This window comes from Kryptolebias marmoratus, linkage group LG16 (assembly GCF_001649575.2).
Source record: "Kryptolebias marmoratus isolate JLee-2015 linkage group LG16, ASM164957v2, whole genome shotgun sequence".
NCBI classification, from domain to species: domain Eukaryota; kingdom Metazoa; phylum Chordata; class Actinopteri; order Cyprinodontiformes; family Rivulidae; genus Kryptolebias; species Kryptolebias marmoratus.
The window spans coordinates 18,844,206-18,864,286 of record NC_051445.1 but is presented as its reverse complement, the minus strand read 5'-3'; the positions used below and the strand labels follow the sequence as shown (position 1 = coordinate 18,864,286).

The window sequence follows — 20,081 nt, the reverse complement described above, 5'->3', positions numbered from 1 at the left end:
ATATGGAACTCAGTTCTAATTTTATATCAGCGTAACACAAACTGAATGCCAATGACGTGACAAAAGAGGGCTTTTGGATACCTTGAGAACAATCTTGTTGTCCGAGGTCGGTGTCCGGCCCACCCAGAGGGCAAACTTACATGGATCTCCCTCCACGTGTTCTGTCACTCCGAGCTCTGACGTCTAAAAGGATAAAAAAAAAACAAAGGCAGCAGCTAAAAACAATGAAACAAACGATACAGGAACTCCACAGACAGTAGCTGAGACGGCGCGTATTCCAGGAATATATTCTTCTTACAAAGAGCTTGCTCTTGTAGAGGTATTTGCTGCGCCCGTTTGAGTCTTTGACTTCCTTGCTGAAGACAAGGGACATCTCAAAGAGGAAGAGGTGTCTGTCACGGCCCTTCCGGATTAAAGTCTTGGGATCCCAAACCTGGAAGGACTCCTGGAGTATCAACTCTCCCTGGGAGTCAATGTTCCCATCAAACCCTGCAGTAGTTCAAGGGGAGGAGGAGGACATCAGTTTAGTGACAGTAGCATGTTTGGACAGAACATAGAAACATGTGAAACACAGAGAGAGGTGGAGTTGCTGCTGAGTCAGAGAGGAGTTATCTCTGCTTCGCTGCTTTAAGAAAAAATGACAAATAATTGAAAAAAGAAAATTAAATTAAAACCCAGGACTCTTTAAAGAAATGCATATCACCTGCCATATTGCATGCAAGTTTTAAACAAAGATCTTGTGATCTGTTAGCCACTACAACACCAAATCCTAGCTCAATATGAGTAAATTTTATAGCCATGTTTGTGTTTACTAAGGTCAGTTATCTGTCTATTAGTTGTAGATGTGAGTCCAGTGATTCTTTCTGAGAGCTTCATTAAAATTTGTCCAGTTGTTCATGAAATATGTTGTTTTGACAAACAAAATGTACACATGAACACACACAGACAATTACTTGATCGCCTGCCTTTTATGGTGGCAGTGAGCAGATTTTTATATAAAATATATAAAGGTATGAGATTCTTGAAAAGCAGAAATGTGCATCTGTAATGTTTCGACTCACCTTCCAGCATAGAGAGGTGCATGGCATCGTTGGCTCTCTTAGGGACACTGAGCATCACTTCCAGACCATCCTTGATCTCACCTTTTCCCTCCTCGCAGCATGTCAGCAACTCCTGCAATACAGGCACACTCTGGTCATATTTCTTGCCTGCCAAAATCAGTATTGACAGACCATCTATGATGTCTTTAAATGCATTTAAAGCCAACTCTACCTTGAGGAGCAGCTGGTATTTTGTGATCCGCTGGACGGGCTTGATCAGGTAAGACGAGATGGAGTTGGCAAGACGATGCCTCTGTTGGATTTCCTGTGAATCCAAAAAAAAATGCAATATCTTTAGTCTTTTAGGCTCATGTCTTACAGAGACAAACAGTCGGAGGAGGGGCTCGGGTTATCTCTGATAACCCCCCTTTTTTTAAAAAAAAAAAAACCCATAAAACTTCACTTACATCAAAGTAATTTCCAGCATGTTCCAGGATGAGCTGCGTGGAGTCGGGCTTGTTCTTACAGTAGTTCACATACATCTGGAACTTATCAGCCTGAGTGAAACAAATTCAACAGGTTACACACAGAACATCACAGGTTTAAACACTAAACACCAGCGCCAGGAGTTTATGTCACATTCCACAAGCCTGAGAACAAATGGTTCTGCAGTCTTTTTAGATTGTGATAAATTTTATGTGCAGATGTTCCAAGCATTCCTAAATGAAACGCTCTTCCTGGAAAGTTTCTAGTGATGTCTCTGTTGCTGCTCTTTTCCGCTCTGTTGAAGATAATGTAAAATAAAGCATTCAGCACTTCACTAACACAGGGGGGGAAAAAACAAACTTTATGCCCCTTTATTTGTCCCTAATCTCACAAAATAGTGTAAGAGATTAAATTAATTACAGATGCTGTCGTGAAAAAGGATGAGTAAAATGAGCAAAAGCAATAGCACACAGGAAATCTCCTACCCAGGTCACAAAACAATGGCCGACATCCTCCGGAAGCTGCTCATACTTCTCCAGCTCCTTCAAGAAGATACTGTTCAGAGACAAACAAAGTTAAACAAACTTTATGAGCTCACTGCCAAACATATGACAATCTATAATATGATAGTAAAGAATATGTAATACTTGTGATGAAACTCGTAGATGTCCTGCATGTTTCCGAAGATGATGTGCTCCTTGTTGACGATGCCGGGAGGAATCTCCTCCACGCCACTGGTCATCTCCCACAGGTACGTCTGCACAAACACACACATCAGAGTAAACCTTCAATTGTCTCTGAAGCAGCTACAAAAAAAAAGAAAAAAAGACTAACTCATCGGTGAATTATTAGAAATGTAACCAGAGGTAAAACTGGAGCACGAAGGACTAGGACTAGGGTGAATCCTCCACAGTACTTACATCCATACACTCCCGCAGGTCTCTGACGTAGGCTTTCTCTGTCTGAATCAGCTCAGCCATTATGAATCTGAAAGGACAGTGATCGATGACTTTATATTAAAAATGAATGGTCAAGGAGACTGGAGGCATCGACAAAATGAAACAAAAGCATCAAGAATCTAAAACATTTGTGCTCAATTTATTCTTGTCATGATTTTTATTCGTACTATGGAAAGTTTTTGCAGAACAAAAAAAAAAATTGTTGAACCACTCAAGTACTAAAGCAACAAGATCTGACCCTATAACCACTGATTTCAGTTTTAATAGCTGTATAATTATCCAACCATTTGTGTATGTGACAGTGTTGTCAACTTGAGATGAGTTTATGAAGTCAAAACCTTGTCTCTGAAATAACATCACGGCCAAAATATTAACACATAAAAAAACACCGTACATATTTTGCCCTTTACTCCCTTAAATAAAACATTCAAGCATTTTTTAAATCAATTAAAGCAATTTAAATTTGTGCCAAGAAGCATGTTTTGAGGCGGAAAAAAAAAGAAAAAACACGCTTTACATCTCCACTGTGAGCTGTTATCATATGAAGTGTAATTTGCAGGCTGTTCAGGGGCTCCTTGCTGTAAAAAAAAAAAAATCCCTTAAAAGGCCTCTAAACCATTTACAACTACTCACCACAGGCATTTAAAACAGCACTGGGACCGGGACAATTGTGCGATAAATGCTCATAAAGCAGTTATTCATACTGGTTACCATGAGCTGTAAACTCATCGACATTTGTCTACAGACCGGATTGGATTTGAAAGCTTTACCGTTAATTATAACGTCCTCCTATTCTCAGGGTAATTTCCCGTTAAACTCCACATTTAAAAAAAAAAAATCTAATAAAATAAAATCAGTTCGAAGTGACAGACATATTAAAGCATTTCCTGACTTAGGAAGCTAGAACCCTGAGGCGTGATCGGGCTCTTACTCTTTCCTCCGTGCCGACTTCCTCTTCTCCTCGTTGAGTTCATGGGCTGCATCCCTCAACTTGACCTCTGACCCCGGAGCAGTGGCAGGGATGATGTCCAACTGCAGCTCTTTGCTCTGCAAACACGGTAGGTGGGGGTTGTCACGTGGTTAACAGTCAGAACAACACCGTGGGACGTGTTTGCTTTCTGCTGGCAGCTGCTCATTAAGCAAAGTTTAAACAGACAAACGGCGAGATCTGCCGGCGTTGGTTTGAACACCTGGTTTCTGAAAGTTGAGACGTTAAAACCCAGCAGTTTGTGCCTTGTTTAAACTAATCTAAGTAAGTTTGATCCTGTCTATTATTCCCTATACCCAGCTGCAGAGGTAAGAATGTCTCTCTGCCTGCTACCTTCTGTTGTCGTGTACACAGACATCCGAACAGGCGGATTTGCACTTACAGCTTTGTTTGAGTCCGATGAGATGCCAAGCGCCGTTTCCAGGCTGGTTCGGTATTTGTCCATGCGGAGAGAAAAGTCCCTGTAGCGCTTGTCCACCGAGGACACCCATTTCTTTATCTCCAGGGCGTGGGCGTGGCCCTTTTCACAAAACCCATCCGCCAGCTGGATCAACAGCTTTACCCTCTCTTTGGTTTGCTGTCAATAGGCAGGGGACGTGTCAGAGAGAGGAGCGAGATGGCAGCGGAGAGGGGCAGAGAAAAGGTAGACGGGTTAGGAATCATGTGTCGCTTCACGGACACAATAGCTCGCTCTGGAAACAACACAATAACAGTGACACAGCAAAGGGGAGAGAGGACAATAAACAGGGCCTCACATCTGAGTGCAGGACAAACACAAAACTATCAGACCGGACAACAAGGAGAAAAATACAGGCAACTTTTTCTTTTTAGCCTTTTACACAAACCAGCGGATAACCTTCCACATACCTTTGCTGTGATCTGGAAGTCCTCGTGCTCCTTCAGCAGCTCCTGTGTGTGGTGAATGCTGGACCCAGTGGAGGTGTGTGTGGACAGGTAGAACTCCCCGGTGTCATGGATCCACTCCAGGGCCTGACCAAACAGCCAATCAGAAGTGAGCGCACAGACGGCACAGAGCTTTCAGCCACACGGTTTGTCCGGCTTTGTTACAAATACAAATCGGAGCGCGCGGCGCAGGTTATTAAACCTGAAACTTATGAAAGCAAATCCAATTCTGCAAAATAAAACAACATGAAAAAATTCACTCCCATCCTGAGGGACATTTTCTCTTGTTTATTTTTCTGCATCTGAATCCTTGTAGCCAATCTAATGTTAATTATTGCCCTCCACTGTAGGTGAAAGGATAATATTGTTGTTCCCCATGTCTGTGTGTTTGCTTGTTTGTCTGTTAACAAAATAGCTCATGAACCACTGAATAAATTTTAATGCAACTCCCAGGAAGTAATCGCCGGAGGTACATCTACAAATGATCAACTTCTGGAGTCAACCCAATTCAAGATGGCCGCCACACCCAACTGACAATTGGAAGCACAAAAACAGCTATAACTCAGTAGGTTTTAGGGATACTGAGCTAAAATTTGGTGTGGTATTTTGTGTCATTTTTGCTTAAAACTTTGGCATTAACTGATAAAGTCAACATGTTTGTTTGTTAGCAAAATATCTTAAGAACCACTGGATGGATTGCGATGAAGCTCCCGGAAAGTAATTGTTGTGCGCACATTTACAAATAACTTTTGGAGACACCCCAATTCATAATGGCCACCATGTTGATCAACATTTCTTAACATAAAATGATCTTCGGCGACGGGTCCTTCAAGGCCTTTCATTCAAGATTAAGGATTCTGGCATCTTTAAGATTTTAGAAACGACACTGTTATACTAAAATCAAAGGTTATATTATACAACTGCTCAATATGAAGATGAAGTTTTGCTGCGTGTTTAGATGTCAGCTTTAGAATGTCCTACTTAGCGTCCACTCTTCGTACTTTGAAACTGGGCCTGGAGGTGATACCGCGCTGACCCGCTGTGGCAGAACTGGTCCAGTCAAACTGTGAGACCAAAAAGCGTTCAGGCCCCGGGGAAAAAACCTGGAAAGTCTCAGAATAGTCGTGTTCTAGAAAACAGGGGTGATGTCACCTGATTTTATTGGCCAGGCAGAGAGATCTGTGTCTGTGTCATGCTGCCTACACGCCACAAGAGGGAGCCAAGCGGATTATTTAATACAGCCATGGGAAACAGTGGGACACGCGCTTGAAGAACTTCACAGTTACTTTAGGTTTTGCATTCTGTCAAGTGGTCAAAGCTCTGTCTGAATAAATAAAAGTCCAGACGTCAGCTCAGTCTGTGGAACATGAAGATGTTTAGATGCTTCTGTAAACAGAAACACACAATTTCTACTTAGAAAACAAGAGTCCTTCTGAGACTCAGTTCCTCCAAATAGCAAAATACAGAAAAGCTATTCCAATCAACCTGTGGTTGAACTGCTCGGCTCTGCCTGAGGGGGGGAAATGAATGGTTTGGATATTTTTGGAAAGCCTTTGTAGTAAGGCTGTCTTTAATTTTACAAAACCACATAATGACAACCATTTTTAAATCTGTCTTTTTTGTTTTTTGCTAACATCTGACTTCCTGGACAAATGAACTGAGTCATTATGAGGAAACATTTACTGGACATTATATACAAAAGGAAAAACACAGTTAAATGTAGTCTAACAACAAAGAAAAGCCTAAAAATCAGTCAATCTAATGTGGACATCGTATTAATATGCTTATCAGTGATTTTATATCCAAGTTTACACACAAACAGGAGCACACACCTGTTTGGCACTTCTCTCAAACACCACATATTGCTGGCACTGGTCCAGCCTCCTCTTCCTCATGGTCCAGAAGTGCAGGACTCTGTTCTCTCTCTGTAGCAGCTCATTTAAGATATCTGAAGAAAACATTTTTTCAAGATATTTATTACCTAAATTTGGATGTCACAGGGACTTCATTCACAATAATACCAAACAATACAAAAACAAAGCATAAAAATGATAAAGGGTTTGATTGCTGATTACTTACTCTTGACCTGAGTCTCGGGAGCTTTGACGTGGGACAACATGCCGGGCATGTTGACACTGTTTCTGTGCAGGTACTTCAAGAAGACATCGGCATTACGCCTAGCTAACGTGCAGGCCTTTAGGGGGAGAATTATTAACCATTATTAACCAAAAGTAAATACACAAATAGACATTTATTCTCTTAACTGAAATGACCCCCCCCCCCCCCCACTTTGAGGAAAGCCTCTTTCTGCTCCAGATGTTTGCTGATCATCGGCGTGACGTGGTCCGTCTCACTGTTCGGGCCCAGCTTATCAGCACCGCCACACCAGTCTTCCTCCCTTTTGTACTCCTGCTCGAGGCTCTCCAACACACTGCACACCTGCCACACAGACAGAGGGTGTGGCTCAGACATGAACTCGAAGCTGATGCTGCAATAACATCCAGGTCTGTCTGCGTGTTTGCAGAAACACGAGCTGACCACCAACGTTCTGCTTGATCGTCTTTAAAAAAAAACGTATCTGCGGGCACGATTTATACAGCCTTTTCGTCCTATGTTTAGGCTTTCAGGCAGCTTTAATAAAGTCTGATTATGGAGGTAGGAAAGGAGACATTTTAATCAACGTGACACACACACACAGACAAAAGTACCTGCTCAGAAGTCTTGTAGAAGGCCACAGAAGCATTAACCAGTTTCAGCCTGTCCTCCATCTTCAGCATCAGCTGCTGCCAGTGGTCCGCCACCTTCAAGCCAAACAAAACCAGTCAGCTTTTAAGACTTGATTATGCTGATGTTGTTTTTTTTTTTTCCATAGATACGAGTGAAACTAAAGAACCTTTTCTGCACAGTCCCTGATCATGTCCATGTCGTAGTGGTTGGCCTGGAGAAGGGCCTCGGCCTTCTGCTGAACCTGCAGTGCACTCTGATGGGTTTTCTACACAGAGGGAGAGGATAACACATTTTAACAGTGACTCAAATGACCAAAAGATTTCCGAAGAAGCTTTGAAGAGTGCTGTCGCAGCTACTGCCTAAAATTCCAACAACTAATTTGTAATAATCTAAAATGCCTACATTTATTAGTACAAACTATATTAGAAACATAACACGAAAACCAAGGTCAAAAGAAATCGCCATTGTTTTGTTTCCTACCTATTTTTGTTAATATGCAGATTCTGTATAAGTTGTACAACATACTGCTATCAAAAGTCTCAGCACACTATTTCGAATACAGACGCACGTTGTGATGTTTAATTTGCATGTTTGTTTCAAAGCTGTGTGATGAAATACAGGACTCTTTTTTTTTAACAGAATGGTAATAACGGAGCACTGAAACACCCTGAAGTGTTTTAAAAGTTCAGCTTGAGCTTTATGCTGGTTCCACACCTCAGTTTGGTGGAAAATGAAGGACTCTAAGGTGGAAAATCTAGGCAGGACACAAGGAATTAGAAATGGCAGCAGGTAACCTGAGTGAGGCTTTGGTCCTTGTTGAAAAAGGAAAAAAAAAAATACAAAGTATTCCCTCCACCTTTCCTCACGATATGGTCATTTAAAAAAAAAAAAAAAAACTTTCGCACCTGCACAACACAGTCAATGCAGGTTATTATTTCAACAGTACTTTCACTCTCCTCTACCCACAGGACCCACTGTGGGTGTTGGGGATTATTATCTGTTAACAAAAAAAATAAAAAAAATCCAGGTTCACATTCTCAACAGTCATACAGAAAGGTTTCTTCTGGGCGCGAGTCTCTGCGTATGTGTGATCTGTACAGAAGTAGGTCAGACACAGGCCTGCATTAGAATGAGATGGTTTCGATTGAGTTCAAAGACACGCAGCCTGCATAATCAGCGGCAGACAGAAGGAAGGAAGTAGAAATGAGACGTAAGGAAGGAAAGAGGCAGAGAGAGGCAGAGATATCGGTTATTCATTACTCCATTTTATGTATGATTTCTGCTGAGGTGATGATGAGAAAATAGTAAGAACTTGAAGTGTTCTTAAAAGGCAGAGGGGCTGAAGGATGAAGGGCAAAAAAAAACATTAAAAGGCATACCAAGGTAAACCTGATGAAGGGAAGAGGTAAAATACTATAAACAACCAACCAAATGTACAGACTGTATTTCTTCTGGATGAAGACAGAAAAAACAGTTTCATTTTCTTTTCACCTCTATTGCATGTTGAAATTGTTCGTGCTCCTTCTGCAGCTGCTCAGCTTCTTGTAAGGAGCTGGCGGTGATGAGACCAGCGTTCAGCATCGACTCGCCGTTACGGATCCAGCCCAGCACCTGCAGCACACACACACACACACAACACGTTCATTTTCTCCTCGTTTGTTTTCTTTACCAACATTTTGACCAAAATGACATAAAACCAAAGGAAAACTGGCTCATACCTTTCATTTTCTTTATCTTTTCAGTCACAATAATAAACAAAACTATGTTGTTTTTTTTATTTTACATTTATCACAATTAACACCTCAACTGCATATCTCTTTTCAAACTTCTTAAACCTTTTCTAATCTCCTAATATGACGCTCCACAGGCCCCCCCGCCTTACACACACACTGCCAGGGGGTTTTAAATGTACTTTTGCTCATAGTTCTGCTGGCCTGGTTTTTGCCAAAAGGTAGACTCACAAAAACATCTCTCCCTCCCTGTGTGACTCATCGAGCACACTAGGTGTGTGGGTGACGGCAGAGCTGGAACACGGCGCTGACTCCTGTTTTCTTTCCATTACTCTTGCAATGCCCCGAGGTGGGGCAAAACGTATGCATGTAAACTATCTGAAGTTTATGGTGTGTAAAATAACTCCTGCTCTACCACTGATCAGTGATCCTAAAATGGGGATATGGAGATCCTCCATCTAGTTCTGGGTCAGCCCTGAGGTCTCCTCCCAGCAGGACTCCCCACCCCCCTTCAAAATAATAACTCTATATATCAGGTCTATTAATTAGTTACTGTATAGACTAAAAACTACAAAGAAGTACATCGTCTACTGTATTTACATCATTCTCTTTGTTTTATTTTCCATTTCTGGTGCTAGTTTCATCCACTCCCCTGAGTGGATGAAACGATGCAGTTACAGGGCAATATGACAGGAGTTGTTGGGAGTGAAAACTGCCTCTACAGTAGATTAATTTGTTTTGTTTTGTTCTGAAATATCAGCTGGTGAAATTGCTCCACACAGGGGTCATGCTGTAATTGCACTCAACTGCTGAATGGATGCAAGGAGAAAATAGCCTGTTTATGTGATACCCACTGAAACAACAAACAAGGCAAAGAGGGGCTAGCTGTTGCTCTCCCTCTCACCATGATGATACGGTGTTATTTATTTTTTTGTGTTTCCAAAATGCCTATTGAGCTCCAGCTGACTTGATGCAGATATAAATTCAGTTTTCCAGGCAATGTGAAGAGAGACAAAATAACAGTCCTTGTACCACGATACCTATCCCAGGTTTGATTCAACTTTTACATCAACATAAGAAGAATAGGTATATGTAACTGGATATGTATGGAAAAACCTAAATAAAATCAAAATAGTTGATATTTTGTGAAGGAATTTACCTTCTGATTGATGCATCGCTATCATGTCAGCGTTATATTTTTTCTGAATAGAAAACTTTGGTAACTGCCTGTAAGTGAGTTAAGAGGCAAGAAATTAAATGCTTAAGCCCATCGTTTCAAAACTGCAGCTCAGAAACCAGCGGGTGATGCAACAGGTCTACACCAGTTTTGTAAACTGTCTTTGTCCTGATGAGACGCAACATCTTTCAGGTGAAATGAGCTGCTCACTCTGCTTCCACAGTGCTGTCTTCTCAGCAACTTTTGTTCAAGAACTTAACTGGCTGCTTTGTCTACTTTTTGATTTTTAATTTCAACAACACCTTGAGTTCATCTGATGTAGATATTTTCTATTTTCCAGCGTGTCTCTCTCTTTTTAAAGAATATACTTAAGAATCGCTATTGTCTGCACTAGCATGGTCACCTCTTCGGTGTTCATGTTGATAAAACACTCCACTAGAAGTTAAAGGCTTCCACCCATTCACCTCTGAGTCACAATTGTAACAAAAGACCAAAAATTAAGAAGTTAAGTGAACATAACCAAAGAGTAACAGAATTCTGGTGATATATTATGGTTTCTTCATCAGGATGAGAACTCTTTCTCCTCGTTCCCTCTGGTTTGCTCAACTTTAAAGTGGTCAGTGTGCAGCATGTGACTGAAACTGCACGCAGAACTGAGTCTGAATCTCATGTTTGGAAACAATGTAAAAGTACATGTTCCTGCGGAACAATTTATGAACTGTTGTGGAAATGAAACATTACAGCTGTTTTTCTCACAAAACTGCACCCTGAAGGTAATCTCCAAAGTCCAATTCACCTACAAGTTCATTTTGGGAGGCTGGAATTTCTGCCTCTGAGCTGTTTAACCTTTGGTTTCTGTGGCCAAAACACACCAGTTTCTTTGAAAAGGTTTGTCTGGTTGAAACGTAACATGTGCTTTCTGTCTTATTGTGTTTTTATTTTGCATGCAAGATGCCTTGTTTAGCTGCCTTTTGTTTAAATCTTGATTTACGGCCTGCCTCTGGCCACTGTGCCTTTTGTTTTAGCTTTATGAGCAACAAAACAAGGTAGACAGATTGTTAAAAGAGGATGAGTCATCTCACTGTGGTCAGGTCCAGGCAGAACACACTGTGGCCATTTCAGCACGCACCAACACATTCTGCTGCAAGATTGTGGTATGTTGGAGCAATGAATTATAGGACAGACTTGTCATTAATTAGTCTAATCCCAGCCTTTACCTGCTTACAGTATGTTAGACTCTAAAAGGCAACGTCTCAGGACTGAAGTGTGAGCACGTGTTTTTCTTTAGACACTATTTATACACTTATGCGCCCCATGCGGCACGGTGTTGAAGCTGTATGAGGTTCTGCCCAGTTGGCCTCTCGTGTCTCGTGTCATTTCATTTGCGAGTGTGTACCTGTTTGACCTCAGCTTGCAGGTGCCTTAGCTGGACACACTGCTCCAAGTGTCTTCTATGCTGCTCGGCAGCCAGGTCCAACTCCTGCTGCTTCTCGTGAAGGAACTCCAGCAGGTCCTGAACCCGGGTCGCCATGTCCACATCCCTGTCACACAGCAGCTCCACACCTGGAAAAAGAGAACATGCTATTGTGTAAACTATACAGGGAAAAATACATATCTATATAGCACCTCATACAGTGCTTTCTAATATTTACACTCTATATTCGCAACGCTTTTGTGCTCTCAGTCTTACGCCCATAATCATATCAGGGACAATGGGGGTACAGAATCTTGCCCAAAGGTACGTCAGAATGCTGCAGGGGCTGGGGATCAGACCCCTTATCCTCTGACCTGAAGACAAGCCCCTCTACCAGTGGAATACAGCTGGTACAAATAAAAAACATTTTCATTTATAAACTTTTTTTATATTCTAAAGTTTTTAATGAATATTGATTACCAATGGCCTTAATTGTCATGGTGTGGGGAAAAAGGTGGTGAACCCAGAGCGCAGACTTGTGATGAAAATAAACTAATTCATTAAAACAAAAGAATCAAAAACAAAGGCTGACATGGGAACAAGAAAAAAACTAAATACAAAACAGACTAAATACAAAAACTGAACGGACATGGGCAAGAGATGAACAGAACCAGACATCAGGGAAAACAGACCAACGAACCAGCAAGTCAACTGAGGAGATGACTGGGTTTTAAATAGCAGAGGGCAATTAGGGGAAGTGAGCACAGGTGAGTGAAAATCATGAGCTCAGGTGGAGATGGGCGTGGCAGGCAAACAAGAGCTGACTGAGGATAAGTGAATGATGGCTGAGGCACAAGGAACAAGAGCTGAACTAAGACCAGACCAACAAAGAAAAATAAACACTAAACTTAAACTGAAACTTGAAGACAATAGCAGCAATAAACTAAATACAAAAACCCAAATCCTTATAACAAAACATTAGTAAGTGATTGCTGTGACAAACACATCTATTTTTTGGCTGCCTCCATTTCAACATAAAGGAAGATGGACAGTATAAAAAATATATGTTTTCTAAACATTGTTGCAAATCCACAGAACCCAGAAGGAACAGCAACTGAATAGTTGCAACCTTCATATTTTATAAATAATTGAAAAAGTTACATCGAACGACAAATTCCTCCATGTAGGTAGCTGCTGATGGAGAGGCGTTTTTTTTCCCAATTACCTTTGAGAACAAACTGCATTCATATTTTATTCATATTTCTATAGCAGCACGACCAGCCTGGTGCAGAAATATTGTCCTGGGATGGTGTACAGAGGTCACTCTTCCTCATGATTTTTTAAAACTAAACATGCAACTTTTAACACCTGAGCAACAGTAATTAGTGTGAATAGCTGCCATTACACCCAGTATGTGTTCTGATTCACTTTAACACTGCCCTGGCTTTTTCCTGTTTACTTAAAGTAGCAAAGAAACATGTGCAAAACCATTTACAGAGTTACCTTTACTATATGCAAGTATGTGAATGTTTTGTCATCTTTGTAACACTGTTGTGTGAAAATGGAGGGCGTACAGAGAAAGCAGAGCAGGTGAGGAGCATGTGAAGCTGCCAAAAGTATTTTAATGTTTCAGTATGTGTGGCACGAGGCTGAAGCAGTGCACAGACTGTGCATTTACTGCAGGCTTGAGAGACGTTTCCACTTCTGCCCTCACCTGAGGCTTGGACCTCTGTGACATACTGCAGCAGCTCCTGCCCCTGGTGGATGACGTCAAAGGTGAGGTTGTTCATGGTGAGGGCTTTGTCTGCATGATGCTGAAGCCTCTGCTCTGCCAGGGTCAGATCCTCTGTGTCGAAGTCATTCATCTGCTTGGTCAGCTCTTCGTTCCATGACTCCAGGTCTGAGATAATCTAAATGTTCAGGAAGACAGACAAAGACACAGACAGAATGGTTAACACAGAATAAGAGGGGGGTGTGGGGACACTTCTTATGTTTTTTTAAAAAAAAGACAGAAACTACAAAGTCAGATTTTATTAGACGTAAAATCAATGTGTCTCTTCGGCACCAACATCAAAAGCATTAAAAAAAGTCTCAGTCATTTGATTATTCGTATAGTATAGTCATTATTATTACTTTTAATACCAGCTGAAGCAGCTGACTCTCACAATGACTGATAACATATTAAAGTGGTAAAGCACGGCTGGCAGAACAGATGTACTGAGATGTCAGTGCTTGTCTCTGACTGCCCACGCTGACTGAATCATGATACCAGGAACCACTCAGCTCTGTCTGTCAATGTTTCCTCTCCTTTAGATCCAATTTTATCACAGTTATCTTTGATTTTTTTATTTAGGACGAGGCAATCAGTAAAATACATCTTCATGTCAGATCTGTGCCTATTAAAGGGACATTTACACCACACAGAGATACCACCAGGAAACATGAGAAACGGGGCCTTTAACTGCATCAGTAATAAAAGTCCAGTATGAGTTATCTTCTAATGGTGGTAAAATTCAATCTGAGTGGGTAAATAAACATAAAACCCTTTTGGCAGCTGTCGTCCTCAATTCTGAAACCACTGTCCCGTGTTTCAGGAGAAGACAGTAAAAACTAGAGGACAGGAGAGTTCAGAGACAGAAAGGAGAAGATAAACAAATAAGAAAATGCATTTTCTGCAAAACTTTAGTGTGAATGATAAGTGGTGAATGACTTTGATGAGCTAAAATTAAATTAAATTAAAGCTAAAATTAGCAAAACTGTAGCTAAAATCTAAATGGAGCACAGAGCAAAAAAAAGTGGCAAGAATGCTAAAACAGATATCAAAGAGAGCAAAGTTTCTGAAGAAATTGAAGAGATCTTAATGTATTTCTATAGGGGGAAAAAATTGTAAATAAGGTTAAACATTTTGAAAAGCATTAAAGTTAGAAAAAACAGTTACTACACTCAAACAAGCTGAACGTTTTGATATATAATTGGTTAAACAGCATAAAGTACGCAGAAGCAGTTTGAGTCCGCAGTTACACGATATGTAAAATATACAAATATGTTGAAAAAAAAGAGGACTAATGAAGTTCGTTACTATATGTGACTGAACCAAAACCAAAAGGGTTCCTGAAAGTGAAGCTTGAAACTATGCTATTCCCAACGTATGCTATGACTTTTATCATCAATTCCTCTGGATTGTACCAGTGCTGTCTGTCAAAATATGTATGATATAAAACAAGGGCGCAAGAAATAAATGCAGATGCCTGATTTCTAATTTAGTTATACTATAGTAGTAAATGCTGCACACAGATGGTGCTTTTTTTTTAAACAACAATGTGCTACAGCCTCAATGTACAGCGCTGTTAAATATTTTAACTGTGAAATGCAAGGTTTAAGGGACAACTAGAAAAAAGCCTTCTAAAGTGGCACAGCGCATGTAGGATGAAGGAGCTGCAGAAAACTGCTTAGGTTTCAAGACTAAAACTGTGTATACACAAGAGACAGAAACGTACATTTACAGTTTTCTGAAGGGGGCAGATTTTGCAGGGGAAAGTGGATGGATGGATGGATGGATGGATGGATGGATGGATGGATGGATGGATGGATGGATGGATGGATGGATGGATGGAGGCAAGTTCAGGAACAAAACTTGAATTTTATGATAGAACTCGAAACCAGCAACAATTAAGAACCAGCAAGAAGTAGGAGTATAGGTGCTGGGGAAGGTGATTACTGAATGACAACCAGGTGAGCTGATTGCTGATGAGTCACAGGTGTGTGGAGCTGAACAGCATGGAGCAGCGAGGAGATCAGTGGGCAAGAAAGCAAGAAAGGCATAACGAGATAGCATTGTTTACAATGAGCACATGACAAGAAGAAACTGCAAATAATAAAAAAAACCCTAACACATGACAGACTTATAAAATCACACACACAATAATTGTGTGTATGGTGACATTGTGAGACTGTATGGGCTTTTGCCATTAATTAGAGACAAAACACAGAAAGTCCCACTATGAGAAGCAAGAGGTTTCAACATTTTTCTTAGTTTGAATGGCGCCATTTTAACACACACTGTGCTAATCCTATGACACCCACAGATATGTTACTGACTTGATGCCAGTTAAATAATCTGAGATGTTCCATCAGGTGGTTTTCCCTGATTTAGCAAAGCTTTTACGTTCCAAAATGTTCTCTCAGACCAGTAAAAAAAGACTGGAGCATGAAAAAAAGTTAAACCATTTTCAAGTTGAATTCAAAAGTAACTTTATTTTTTAACATTGTTAGAATGTCTGCCCCATTGAATGTGCTTCAAAAAAAGGTAAGATGAATTTAATTTAAAAAAACTAAACAACATTTTCTCTCTATGTGGTAAAGTCTACTTGCTGGGGTGACTATGAGTTGTAGGAATTTGGATTTGCAATATGATCACAAACCTATATATTTTATTTTATTTAAATAGAAAAGCTTTCAGTCACCACACAGGGTGTTCCTATTAAAGAGATTTTACAGTTAAAAAATACCTTGAGTAATAAGATAAGTTCAAACAAAGTGAACCAAACTTACCAAGCACTCATTTTTCTGATCTTTTCTCCTTTTAAAGTTGAGTAAAACACCTTCTGCGTAAAAAAAGACCATTTCCTTCATTTGTCGGGACTAAAGAACCATCCAAAAGAGGAGATACTGATAGTCCCCTTGTGTGAAGCAACAGACAGGATTGTATCAAAAAAGAAAGTACTGAAAGATGAAGGTATGTCCCACATAACCCATGTCCTTACACACACACACACACACTTCCAGTAATGCCAGGAGGAGGTGTTGGATTGCAAATGTACCTGAGTGTGTGTGTGGGAGCAGGGAATGAAGGGAAGCAAATCCCTCCTCCGCCCATCTTCATGCTTGAGCACTGTGTCATATTAATCCAGTGTCTGTGTGTGCATGTGTGTGCGCCCGTGTGTGTGTGAGAGAGTGTGTAGTTCAATGTTCTAATGTGTGATTAGCAGATTCCTCGCAGATCTCTGACCCGACATGCAGAGTTAATCTGTTTTCTTCGACAAAACAGACACGACACGTTTAAAACCAATCCCAAAATGTCTCTGAGCACGCAACTGAGATAAATTTAAACACACACACAGACATATATATATATATATATATATGGTCTTTCTGGTATATATATATATATATATACCAGAAAGACCAGCAGAAAGACTGGAATTGACAAAAATGTAAAAAATGTGGCATACGTTTGTATTCAGTGCCCTTGAATTAACACTTTGTCGAACCACATTTGTTGGTAATTACAACTGCAAGTCTTTTGGCATATGTTTCTACCAGCTCTGCACATCTAGACAGTGGAGCTTTAACCCATTCTTCTTTGTAAAACAGCTGAAGTCAATCAGATTGGAGGGAGAGCATCTCTGACCTGTCTGTTGTGTTCCTTGGTCTTCATATTTCTGCTCGATCACTAATCTTTTGCAATAAATCTCTTAGGCCTTCACAGAACAGCTGGATTGATACTCATTTTAAATTACACACAGGTGGAGTCCATTCACATATTAGGTGACTTCTGGAGGCGATTGGTTGGACTGGATTTTTGTTCAGGGTATCAGAGTAATAAGTAATATATACACACACCATACTTTTCAAAATATTATTTGTAAAAACGTTTGAAAATCTCGCAATTATGTGCCACCTTGTATTGGCCAATCACTTGAATGTGAAATCCCATTCAGTGTAGCGTGACAAAATGTGACAAAGTTCAAGGGCTAGGAATACTCCTTCAAGGCACTGAACTATTTATCCGTACACCTCAATATTTTTTTCTCTGGACATCCTACAGAGTGTATAAACCCAAATGTGTTCTTCTCGTAGGCTTTAGCTCAACAAATCTAATCTGACGGCCATGATAAACCCACAATAAACACAGTAAAATGTTTAAATAGAGCAGTCGTCATATCTGAGCCCCAGCTGAGAAAAGCATTCACTCTCTCAGTGGGACGCTAAAGAAAAAAACTGATACAACATAGCAGACTGCTGGTTAGGGAAGGGAGAAAAAGTACAACGAGTAAGTGGATGTGATGCATCAAGTGGAACTAAATGCTTTTTTAATGTGGCGAATGTGAGAGCGTTGCTGTGAATTCAGCCAAGCTTTAGACCAGCAGGAGGCCTCTCTCCAGGACTAAATCTCCTTTTTATGGTGAAACGGTCCGTTAGCTCAGACTCACTCTGATTTGCCCGTGTGCACCTTACAACATGTAACTGAGCTGCTTTACACAACTTCAAACGGCTTCGGAAAGAAGAAAAACAAAGAGATATAGGAAGGATGGTAAAATCATATGAGTTGTTCTATCTTTTTTTTTTTTAACCAGTTTAATTATTTTTAAATGCAGTATTTATGCCTCAGGGCTTTCTTTCATTTGTTGTAAGTTTTCATTATTATTTCCTTTTTAAACACCTTTACTTTGTATTTACAACATCCTCCTTGGACTTGCTTGTGTTCACAAGTGAAATTAGTTCCAACTACCCTACCACCAAATACATGCACATTTCCGCCTCTTGCTCCTGAAATGAAAACAAAACAACTATTTCTCATTTACAAAGCTTCCGTGTTCTCCTACTCACGTCTATTGCGTCCCTCTCAAAAATACGGAGCTGGAGGAAGAGCTCCAGCTTGATCTTTCTTTCCTGGAACAGCTCCTCCATCTGCCCCTGGGCCTCGTCCAGCTGCTGCAGCACACTCTCGATGTGGGCCATGGAGCTGTTGTGAGGGGTCTTGTTGCTTGAGATGGCTGAGTCTCTGTGAACAAAAGGCCAAAAGTCACTGATGAGTGAATGTAGGGTCACAGGTCGGCACACTCATTTTTGTGACATCTGTGAAAAAAAAAACATATATATATAAATTAAAGGCCTACAATTCCCTGAAAAAATGCATATCGCCCGCTGCCTTTCATGTCACAGTATAGACTAAGATCTTTTGATGAGAAGGGGCTAAGTTATTTCCGTTTTGGTCAAACTTTGTAAACGATGTTATGTACAAGCTCATGCAAACATGTTAGCTCTTGAATTATATACGGGGCAGAACCCTCAGCTGCTACCATATTAAATTTTAGCTTAAAATCTGTTAAACTGACTGAGTTATAGTCATTTTTTTGTTGGCTCAGGTCGATAAGCTGTGGCAGCCATCTTCAATCGGTCTGAAGTTTTACATGTACTTCCAGTGATTCATTTCTGAGAATTTTGCTAAAATTTGATCAGTGGTTCATGAGATATTTTGCTAACAGACAGACAAACAAGCACACATACAAACAGAGGCAATTACACAACTGACTGCCTTTCATGGCAGCGAGAGATCACGTTCCCTTCCTTTGCTGCATTTTCATCACAGTGTCAAAGGATTGGGAAATAAATTAAAACCAGCAAATTTATCAAAACCTTAGAGGGTCACCAATTGTATATTTTAAATATCTGTTATTACTTGGTGTAAATATATTCCAGTTTTCAGACTTCAGCAGCCAGTCACCTGAGCTGTTGTATGAGGTCCTCTCCCTCCTTAATAACGTTGACAGTCGCCTGCAGGGTGGTCTGCTGCTGCTGGCCGAATCTCTTGATCAGGTCCTGCACGGCTTCCACTGACTCAGCGTACACGTCGTCCAGCAGTTCCTTCTGAAGCTCCTCCAACCACGTCCACAGCTAACACAGTAAAAAAAAAAAAGTTACTGTAACATCCAAGAGAAAAAGCAAAAATCAGGATGTGACTGCACAGCCCAGTTTGTGGATTTTCCTGCTGCAGGAATTCTTTTTTAAAAAAGGTTCATTCTGAGACAGCTGATGGGTGTGGGCTAAACCCAGATGTAAGAGTTAACAAACGAGCTGCAAAAGAGACAAAAGGCAAGAAGCAGGAACCCTGTCAAGTCTACATCAAGCTGAAGTTTTATAATCAATAAAACACAAATATATTCACTAAATATGAAGGTAAACTCAGCTCAGTTCAAATTAAATTAATACAGGTGACAGAAAACTTCTAACTGTATGGTGGGTTTTTCTGGGTCTGATTCATGAAAATCAGTGCAGATAAAATTCTTCCTCTGCTCAGAATGACCCTATCCATTTAACAAATTAGGGAAGCAAAGCTGTGATTAACACATCTGAGCAGCACATACGGTTGTTCTTTGAGGATTCAGATTGATTACAGAGGGGAAGAGGCATGTTTGTTTTTTATGGAAGTTAAGAAGAGAGCAGGTGAAGTTGGATAGTCTTTCATTTGTGCAAACACGGTTGTATTATAGAGGCAAAAGAAAAACAGAAGAAGGCGGGGGTTTATACGCACTAACGCATTGTTTGGGTATGTGGCCCGTTTGGTATCCACGGCTATGATTACTGAAAATAGACATCAGGTGAGAACTGAAATGGTACCATAATTCTGCAAAGTATCCCGCTGCTTTGGCGCTGCCTCTGACTGGCACCAGAAAGTTTCTAATTTCTGCTTCTGCTTCTAAATATTTTGATTTTTTTTTCTCATCATCATCTGGTGCAGGTAAACACTGAGCAAACCGTAGTCTTTGACTGAAAAATGTTTTTACATTTTATTAACAATTAAACAATTTCAAAAAAGTTCCAACATTGACTGTCCTGCCATTTGTGCCTCCTTAAAGTGGTTTAAAAGTCGATAG

The 20,081-nt window shown here is 40.5% G+C and overlaps 1 protein-coding gene across 4 annotated transcripts in view; it reads right to left on the bottom strand.

Moving 5' to 3' along the window:
• The window catches only part of triob (trio Rho guanine nucleotide exchange factor b), a 106,512-nt gene that overhangs the window by 27,349 nt on the left and 59,082 nt on the right, over positions 1-20,081 (bottom strand). For all 4 annotated transcript variants that reach the window (XM_017409929.3, XM_017409928.3, XM_017409926.3 and 1 more), the window contains exons 14-34: positions 18,932-19,101; positions 18,034-18,208; positions 13,139-13,334; positions 11,407-11,573; positions 8,595-8,714; positions 7,270-7,368; positions 7,085-7,177; positions 6,666-6,815; positions 6,456-6,570; positions 6,209-6,324; positions 4,341-4,463; positions 3,856-4,050; positions 3,417-3,532; positions 2,447-2,513; positions 2,174-2,283; positions 2,012-2,081; positions 1,508-1,597; positions 1,273-1,365; positions 1,062-1,173; positions 299-489; positions 82-183 (exon numbers count right to left, since the gene is read on the bottom strand). In XM_017409929.3, coding sequence (XP_017265418.1) covers positions 82-183; positions 299-489; positions 1,062-1,173; positions 1,273-1,365; positions 1,508-1,597; positions 2,012-2,081; positions 2,174-2,283; positions 2,447-2,513; positions 3,417-3,532; positions 3,856-4,050; positions 4,341-4,463; positions 6,209-6,324; positions 6,456-6,570; positions 6,666-6,815; positions 7,085-7,177; positions 7,270-7,368; positions 8,595-8,714; positions 11,407-11,573; positions 13,139-13,334; positions 18,034-18,208; positions 18,932-19,101 — 2,670 coding nt within the window. The remainder of the gene's footprint in view (positions 1-81; positions 184-298; positions 490-1,061; positions 1,174-1,272; positions 1,366-1,507; positions 1,598-2,011; positions 2,082-2,173; positions 2,284-2,446; positions 2,514-3,416; positions 3,533-3,855; positions 4,051-4,340; positions 4,464-6,208; positions 6,325-6,455; positions 6,571-6,665; positions 6,816-7,084; positions 7,178-7,269; positions 7,369-8,594; positions 8,715-11,406; positions 11,574-13,138; positions 13,335-18,033; positions 18,209-18,931; positions 19,102-20,081) is intronic.